The sequence below is a fragment of the Helobdella robusta genome (assembly GCF_000326865.2).
Source record: "Helobdella robusta unplaced genomic scaffold HELROscaffold_34, whole genome shotgun sequence".
Lineage (NCBI taxonomy): Eukaryota > Metazoa > Annelida > Clitellata > Rhynchobdellida > Glossiphoniidae > Helobdella > Helobdella robusta.
In genome coordinates this window covers 180,107-190,106 of record NW_008704659.1, presented here as the reverse complement: position 1 = coordinate 190,106, position 10,000 = coordinate 180,107, and the positions used below count along the sequence as shown (strand labels likewise).

Here is a 10,000-nt window from a genome sequence, read left to right as displayed (position 1 = left end):
TGTATGTATGTATGTATGTGTGTATTAAAAATAAAATTTCGTTTCGTTTCGTATGTATGTATGTATGTATGTATGTATGTATGTATGTATGTATGTATGTATGTATGTATGTGTGTGTGTATTAAAAATAAAATTTCGTTTCGTTTCGTATGTATGTATGTATGTATGTATGTATGTATGTATGTATGTATGTATGTATGTATGTATGTATGTATGTATGTATGTATGTATGTATGTACGTATGTCTGTGTGTACACATACGTACATGTATGTAGACATGTGTGCAAGAAAGACACTTATGATATATCAAAAGAATGAAAGGATGCACTGAACAACTACAAAACAAACAACCAATAACAATACATACATACATACATACACATTCATACACATTCATACACATACATACATACAAATACATACACATACACACACATACATACATACATACATACACGTACAAACATACATACAAAAACACATATATCCAATCTATTCAACAATTTCAGCATCTGCCTTTCATTAGATCGACTACATTCTATATAATTGAAATCAACACGAATCCAAGAAAAAGTATTAATATCATCTTCATGTATTTTTGCTTGTAGAAGTGTTTATGTGCACACATGTATGTATATATATATATATATATATATATATATATATATATATATACATACATATAATTGGCTAAGACAGTCAATTATATATATATAATGGATTAAGACAGTCAAAAATACAATTATTGATGAAAATCACGGCGTGTTCAGCGTTAATAAGCTACCCGTTTAATTTTTCTATATTGCTAACGGTCGATCGTAAATCATTGTCAAGTTTCTTGAGTGTAAAACCGAAATTTCTATTTATTTTAATCATGATAGAACAACATCTATGAACATATATAATATGTGTGAGTGTGTGTGAGTGTTTGCGTGTGTGTGCGTGCTTACATGTGTGTGCGTGTGTGTGCGTGTGTGTGCCTGCTTGCGTGTGTGTGTGCGTGTGTATGGGTAATAGTGTTTAACATTTTGCCGTATATTCCGCTTTAAATTTCAAATTAATTTTCATCCACCAAGAAAATGTTATATATGTATATAAATTTAGATGTGAAATGAGAAATTTCTTGGATGTAGAACTTCACAGCATATTTTTTTAGTCATTAGTCTTTATTATTGAAGCTCTGACATACGCAGAACCGCTTGGCAAAAAAATATATATTTAAAATACTTGGCAAAAGTAGTAGCTGATGAGGTAGTATTTATTTATGGTTACGACTTTTACTATTTGGTAGTATTCTGTGTTTCAGTATTACATGAAGTTCGGTTGGAGTGACGATCAATTGATAGTTACGTAATGGTCACTCGAACTTTTTTTTGTGCACTACTCGATTGAGGTTGTGTAATCTTCGGGTTGTTGTTGTTAGTAGTGTGTGTGTGTGTGTGTGTGTGTGTGTGTGTGTGTGTGTGGTGTGTGTGTGTATGGCTGTGTGGTGTACTGTTTTTGTTACCGTTGCTGCCTGCGCGTGTCTAGAAGTCTAGAAGAGAGAGAGAGAGAAAGAGAGAGAAAGTGAGAGAAAGAGAGAGAAAGAAAGTGAGAGAGAAGGAAAGAGACAAACAACATGAAAGTTTTGAAATTTTGAGAAAGAAAGAGAAGATAAGAGATGTGTTGTTTTTGCGTATATTAAATTCTGTCCGGCCTTTATATCATAATATTTTTCAATGTTTTTTTCATCGTTTTTATATTCTGAAATTGTTGTATTAGTAGTGAGTTACAATATTACTATGTTAGTGTTAATGTTTGAATTAAGTTATCTAATTGAATTTTTTGTATTCGTTTTTTATCAATAAATTTGTTATTCTTTGTATGGAAATTTGATTACAAATTTGATTAAATTTGTTGATAACGATGTTCGATAATTTTCCTTGTCCATTCACTTTGTCCATTTAAACAAAATCCTTTACTCGGTTGATTTATGTGGATTCTATGTTTTAAATGTTGTTCGTGTGCTTCTGCACAAAGACATAATGAAGAAAAGTTAACTTTCAGTTGATTTTTGTTGTAAATTTTAATATAGAATTGTTGAAAATTCTAAAATGTTGATCAATTGCCAGTTAGCTGTTTTTATGCCGCAAAAATGTAATTGGCGTATTGATGAATCTTCTCAGTGCATTGTTTTAATTAAATGGGAATTGTAAAAGTTCACATATAGCACATGCAATAAAAAATATAAGACATGTACTGTAAACTTTAGTACAATAACAGTTCTTATTTATATGTCTATGGTTGTAAATTTACGTTCGTAAATTCTAAACTTTAAACTGTAATTTTACGATCTGATTATCAGTTCTTTGTAATTTTACGATCGGAATATCAGTTCTATGCTCTTAAATAGGTATATAATAATAAGCCATCACTTCAGCTTCTAAAACTTGCAGATCCGAGAGAGATTTGGCAATTTATTCTGAATTTTTCAAATCGTAAAAACTTCGAAGTATCATGTCTGAATACGAACTAGCTTCTAAAGGACCTCTGAAACTGAAGAAAGTTTCTGATCCTCAAATTAAGAAAAAGATGAAAAACAAAAAAATTAAAAACGTCGGGGAGAAAGAAATAGCCGAAATGGTGAACTCTTCGAACGTCAGATTAGTCGATATGGGGTACTCCAAAAGCGTTGAACCAGTCGCGAAGACGGCAGCTGAAATTGCCTTTGAGAAAGCCAAAGAGAAGAGGTCCATAGAGGAATTGAAGAAAAAAGCTTTTAAAAGTCACAGAGAAAGAATCTTGGAGTTCAATGTGAAGATGGACAAACTGACTGAATACAACGACATTCCTAAAGTATCTTGGACAAAATAATATCACATTCCAGATCTTTATTTGCGATTTATCTGCTATTCTTTTTTTTGGCACATAAATATGTTTTATTTATGCCATTTATATCTGATAAATATAAATTATAAGGATATTAAATAATATATTTTAAATATGAAAGATATATTTAGATTTTTTCTTGTTTGAGAGATATATATTTAAAAATTAGATTCAATGGATCTTGCGAATGAATAAAAATTTTCAAAGTTCATTTTTAATTCCTAGTACTCAAATGACTTGGTTGCAAAAATGTTGACTACTCTCGTGTTAGAGACTGTCAAATAAAGATAGCAATTTTTATCCCGTTGAAAATATTTTTAACATTTTGTAATTAATTATGATAATTTACTAAAAACGGATTTTGTTTTAGATCAAATAAAATGTATCTCCAGTCTTTACAAATACGTAAAAGGTTTTTAACTAAATTCTCGACTACTATCTGGCGATTATTAAATATTTACTAAAAGTACAAATTTTGGAATTTTTTTTGTATTTTTGCAGATTTGAAAAACGAAGAGATGACTAAAAATAGCTTCTTAGCTAGTCACAAAAAACTTTAAACATTCTGCACGATGCACATTCACACGACACAAAATACACACACTCCACGCTAATTTTCATGTACAACTAAGTACCTCATCATACGCAAGATAGGTGTGCTGAAAATCTTCGTCTTTAGCTCAGACCGCATTCGAACATGGTTATTTTAGCAATTGTATCTAGTGTAATTATAACTATCATTATTAATTATGTAGTTATAATTAATATAATTAATAATTTCAACAATCAGTCTAGAGTATATTAATGGGAGCTAGATTAATGCAATGATAATAAATAAAATGTTATTAAAAATGAAATAATAAGATACATAAATGAAAATAACCTATATAATCAAAATAACGTAAAAAATTTACCTTATACACAAACAAAAAAATTTTATAGTTAGGATTCGTATAAATTCAATTTCAAAATTTTATATACGTTATTAATTTTTACAATTATAAAATTATTTTTCAGATATATATGCTACTTGTAATCAATCTATATTTATTTAATCAATCTATCTAGCTATGTTATTAATCTACCTATTTATATCATTGAATCAATTAATCAATCGATCAATTAACCATCCAATCATTCGTTCATTCATTCATTAATTCATATATTCACTCATACCTAAATTTCATCATTTTATTATATTTATCATTATAATAGTTTTCAAATTAAAAAAAAATTATTTTATATGAAATTAATTGATTAATTAATCAATCATATATGAACATATGTACTAATTAAGGTAATTAGTTAATTGGAAGACTTTATTAATCGTCTGTAATAGTTGAATCAATGACCACATTATTATTGCTATTACTATTATTGCGTTTTGAATTAATGGCCGTCTGATTCTTACTTCTGACATGTGTGTTGATCATGTTGTTGTTGTTGTTATTGTTGTTGTTATTGTTGTTGTTGTTTAGCAGAAAAAACTTTTCTCCCAACAGATGGCCGCTTTCGTAAGGGTTCTGGTTATTAGAATCCTCATCGATTATTGAAAAGTTTGTATGCTTGTGTTGATGCTGTTGTTGTGGTTGTTGCTGCTGATGTTGTTGTGGCTGCTGTGGCGAATGTTGTTGCTGCTGCAGATGCTGCTGCTGTACAGATTCCATCAAAGATTTTTCAAACATATTTTGTAGAAAGGTGTTCCCGCCGTTCCGCAGCTGCACTAGCGAGGAGGAAAAAAAACTGGATGGAATAGGCGCGTTTGCAATGAAATGAGGTAACGAACTGTGGAATAGTGATTGCGCACTGAGCATAGTCATCGGGGTATCGGCCATTTTTTTCGGTAAGAATGACTCAAAAAGATTTCTACCGCAGGCTTGGTTGAAATAAGATGGTGGTCTAAAGGCGTAAGGTTGCGGAATTGTGTTGCTGTATGCTGGGTCGTTAAATATGAGATGACTTGAGGAAATGTCGTTGTTGTTGTTGTTGATATTGTTGTGTTTATCGTTGATGATGCTGGTCAATGATGACGCTGATGTTGGGTTGTTTGTTGAGATCTGCCATAAGTGTTCTAGCATTGGGTTTTTTTGGGAGATTTTGTTGTTGTTGTTGGTGTTGTTGTTGTTGTTGGTGTTGTTGTTGTTGGTGTTGGTTTGGTCGGAAAGTTTTTCTACAAGTGAGTTTTTAAAAAAAAGTTGACGTTTTGTGTTTATTAAGTAAGATAGAATTATTTAATTTAGATAGATTATAAGATAAATTCATTTTTCATTATTATTTTGGTAAAATTATTTGAAAAAAATTCCTACGTGCAACAATTTTTGCCACAACTGTATTTTTGTACCTTCGCTAACAGGAGTGAGACGATGATCGGATGAGCAAAATGATGATGACGACGATGGTGGAATCATCATCACATTTTTCCCAGTAGGAAACATTATAGATGACGATGATGACGACGACGATGATGATGAGAATGAGGAAGACGAAGATGATGGTGGAGGTGGAAATGGTGATAAAAATTGATTTTTGTTGGTGAAAAAATGTGGCATGTAGTTTGCCAAGAAGTCGTTTCGTGGTTGTGGTTGTAGTGGCTGTTGTGGTTGCGACTGATTGCTATTTTCATCCACGTCAATATTGACTGAGGAGTTACTTTCGTCGTCTGCAAATTTGAATAAAAAAACGTTTTCAAAACTTTATTTAAATTAGTTGGAAGTACACACACACACACACACACACACACACACACACACACACACAAACACAAACACACGCATACCCTGTTTCAAAAGTTCCAATGACGAATGTTTCTGGAATGCCCCAGAATCAGACTCCATCCTCACACCATCTTCGTTTACTTCTTCTTTCTTAGGAGATGTAAACACAAAATGGTCTTTAACTTTTTGGGGCGAAAATAGCCGTTGTTGCTGTTGTTGTTGAAAAAAATAGTCACAATTGATTGGTTCGTCGTCCGACTCAACTTTAACATCGAATGGTAATTTGTAATTATCCGCTAATGTTGTTTGCTTGTCAGGGCAGGCTGTAGCGTTGAGAAGGGCTGTCATTTTTTCAGAGGAAGTGGGTGTAGATCCAGTTTTGTTGGATGTGTCCTTTTGGAGAAGAGATGCCTTGTTGAGGATTTTCAATTGCGAGGTCGTCGTCGTTTCTGGATTGTTCTTGACGGAGCGCTGCTTCTTGCGGTACTTGGCCCGTCGGTTTTTGAACCATACCTTCATTTGATAAAATTTTTTTTACTTTTTTGTGTCCCAAATCACGCTACATAAATGTTTGATTGGTTGTTGAGGGCTTTACCAAAAGGGTGTTTGAGGGTCCCTACGCTACTGAATAATAATTTATTTCTACAAATTGGAAGACTAACCTGGATTCTGGCCTCAGGTAGATTGGTCATCATGGCCAGTCTCTCCCTCATAACAACATCTGGGTAGTGGGTCTTGAGGAAAGTTTTTTCAAGGGCCGACAGCTGCTGATTGGTGAAGGCCGTTCTGCTGCGTCTCTGCTTTCTGTGACCTCCATAACGGGCCTCTAAAATTATGTCTGAGGAATTTATAATTAATAATTATAGTTAGTTAGTTGATTAATTAATTATTAAAATTATTTTATTTTGCTAATCCTGCTAGAGCGTAATTGATTTTCAAAGTTTTACTCTGTTTAAATGAATTCGATTGAATGACTATTTGATCGCTTTCATTGAAACGCAAGTACTTTTATTTTATTTAACAACTGTATCGACGTAACGACACGTCAGGGACATCTTTGCTGAGTGTTATATCATTAATTTTATTCTATATTAAACTTTAAGAAAAGAAAATATTTCATTTTAAATTTTATGAGCCTAGATGCTAATTCCTTTAAACAGACGGCCAAATCTGGGAGATTAAAATAGGATAAAAAATATGATACAAACAAATTACAAAACAAGATACAAAACAAGATACAAAACAAGATACAAAACAAGATAACAATCAAGATACAAATCAAAATACAAATCAAGATACAAACAAATTACAAAACAAGATACCAATCAAGATACAAATCTAGATACAAATCAAGATGCAAATCAAAATGCAAATCAAGATACAAAAAATACAAAATAACCTGCTAGTCGTTCAGCCAGAGTCAAGGCATTCATGGAGCCAGGAATGCCATGAAGCAGGTTGTGACTGGATGGAGAGAGAAAAGTTGAAACCAGAGATGGAAACGGTGAGACGGGATTGTTGGGAGTTGTTGGGAAGTTGAGATTTAGATTCGGGAATCTTGAAATGTTGTTGTTGTTGCTGAGGTTGCTGTTGTTGTTGTTGTTTTGGATGTGGACGTTGTTGTTGTTGTTGCTGTTGTGGTTGAATGCCGAGTTGCCGGATATGTCTGAGTATGTTGAAGAATGCCTCATTCGGTTTTGAATTACGATGTTGGTCTGTTGGTTAAAATTTTGCATGGTGGGATGTACGGAAAAAAAATTTAGTCAAAAAATTGCAGATTGGGAAAAAACAAAAATTAATTTATTATTATTATGCCTTAATTATTAATTTATTATTTATAATTACTTTACAAATTTTATGATATAAAAAAACTTAGTAACAAATTTAGAACGTAAAATTCACGACGAAAATTCCTAGTCAACCCGGCTTTATATATACTTTCGCAATAAAATGCTATTCATTCCACTACACATCACCATCATCATCACCGTCATCATCATCATCGCTACCATAGATGCTCTATGAAAGTGGGTGGAGTCTTCGAGATCTTAAGCTGGAATACTATTGGCCGAGGCGAGATTGACAAGTCACGTGGCGGAAAGAGTGTTTAAACGTTTAGATGCGAATGATGTCTTGCGACAAATGGATAGATTGAGGAGATAAAAATAAAAAACAGAGAGAGAGAGGGGGGGAAAAGAAAAAAAGAGAAAATGAAAAAATTAGAGGGATAAAAAGATAGAAAAAATACTAAAAAAGAAAGAGATAGAAAAAAAGAAGAAAATATAAAAGTAGAGACATGGAAAAAAAGAGAGAAACGTTGGGTGGTAAACAAAGGAACACAGAAAAGAAAAAGAGAGAGAGAGAGAGAGAGAGAGAGAAAGAGAGAGAAAGAGATGAGAAGAATATGTAAACGAAACCAGTGTTAGAAATTGAACTGCAAACAACAACAGCCACAACTATCACATCATCATCATCATCACCACCATATCATCATCATTATCATCATCATCATCATCATCATCATCATCATCATTATTATTATTATTATTATTATTATTATTATTATTATTATTATTCCTCTATTCATCCTTTTGCTTATTCTTAAAATTTCTTGAGCCAATATTTGTACAGAACTTTTTTTTGGAAAATGAATATAGTTGCAAAATAATAACAATGATAACGTTACTACTACTACAACTTCTATTACTGTGTCTATTACTACTTCTACTACTACTACTACTACTACTACTACTACTACTACTACTACTACTACTACTACTATTACTACTACTACTACAAAAATAACTACTACTACTACTGTTACTGCTGCTTCTACGACTGCTAATAATACAACTAGCAGTGATAATATTTCTGACACTAACTTTAATATAAATACCAAACTTGACCAATACTCCATGAATACAAAACGCTTAACCATAGCACGCACTCACAGTTACACACGCACACACAAACACACACAGATACACAAACACACACGCATAGACAGACACACACGTTACACAGACACACACAGACACACGCGCACACAGACACACACAAACGCACCTTGTCGTCGCTTATTTTTCAAACATGAAACGCCAAGATAAATCCTATAAAGAGGTCAGACCTAGGTCACGTGGTATCCGTTGTACGAAGGGATTATGGGAGATGTTCGGCAAAATGGTAGCGGCTGCAGTAGCCACAAACGACGTTCCAACGCGAACGCGCGCCGTTTCATCCGCGCGGTCGGCCAAGCGCAAATAAGCTATATACAGAGGTTAAATACAACGATACACAACGGTAGTAGACATACAAACTACTCATACACAGTAGTACACACACAACTGTACACACACAACTGTACACACACAACTGTACACATACAGCTGTAGTACCCATACAACTGTACGTACATACACAACAGTACTACGAATACAAAAGTACGCATACAAAGGTATTCATACAACGTCAACAAAACGTCACATGGAGACACAACCGCCATTTATTTTTCACTTTAACCTTCCATCTCTCCTTCTTGTCTTTGTGTTGACAAACTTTTATCTGAAGAACCAAAGAACCAAAATATAAAAAAAAAACAACAGCCAATACTGCGGCGACTTCTGCTACTACTACTTTTACTACTACTACTACTACTACTACTACTACTACTACTACTACTTTTATTACTACTAATACTACTACTACTTTTACTACTACTAATACTACTACTTCTACTACTTTTACTACTACTACTACTACTACTACTACTACTACTACTACTACTACTACTACTACTACTACTATTGCAGAGCTACTACATCCAAAATGTTTCTCCCCCACACACACACATACATAGGCACCTACATACACACTCATACACATACACAAACATTCAAACACACACACACACACACATACAAGCACATTCATACAAACAAACACATACAATGACGATTGTCTTATTTGTTTGCCCATATAAACACACGGCACTGGACCTTATTTACCTTTAAATCACGTTCAACGCTTCAGTTGCATTGTGGGAAAATTCTCAAATATCTAACTTCCTTAGAATTCTCCGTAATTATTATTATTATTATTATTATTATTACTATTATTGTAATTATTATTATTACACACACACACGCTCGCACAAACGCACACACGCACGCACGCACGCACACATATGAATATGCGCATCCAACACACAGATTGTATGTGGTGAAGGACGGGGATCTTTTTGTTTTCGAACCAGGTCACGGCGACACCAAGAGCAAATATCTTAACGATTGCGTCATCTTTTCACGCCAATATTATATTACTGCTACTACTATTAAGAGTATTGAGAATAATGCCATTAGTAATATTACTAAATGTATTACTCCTACTAATTAAACATGTACACCCATCTTGGTATACAT

At 33.1% G+C, this 10,000-nt stretch overlaps 2 protein-coding genes across 2 annotated transcripts; one reads left to right on the top strand and one right to left on the bottom strand.

The window, feature by feature from the left end:
• Window positions 1-2,496: 2,496 nt before the first annotated feature.
• On the top strand, window positions 2,497-2,853 carry HELRODRAFT_175511 (hypothetical protein; the record flags this gene model as incomplete). Its single annotated transcript, XM_009022939.1, has 1 exon — window positions 2,497-2,853. One exon carries the CDS (start codon window positions 2,497-2,499, stop codon window positions 2,851-2,853), a length of 357 nt encoding a protein of 118 aa, XP_009021187.1.
• Window positions 2,854-6,056: 3,203 nt separating this feature from the next.
• On the bottom strand, window positions 6,057-6,379 carry HELRODRAFT_148568 (hypothetical protein; the record flags this gene model as incomplete). The annotated part of the gene is made up of 2 exons (XM_009022938.1): window positions 6,057-6,095; window positions 6,245-6,379. Coding segments are annotated over 2 exons (174 nt in total), but the record flags the coding sequence as incomplete, so codon positions are not given.
• Between the last annotated feature and the right edge of the window lie 3,621 nt (window positions 6,380-10,000).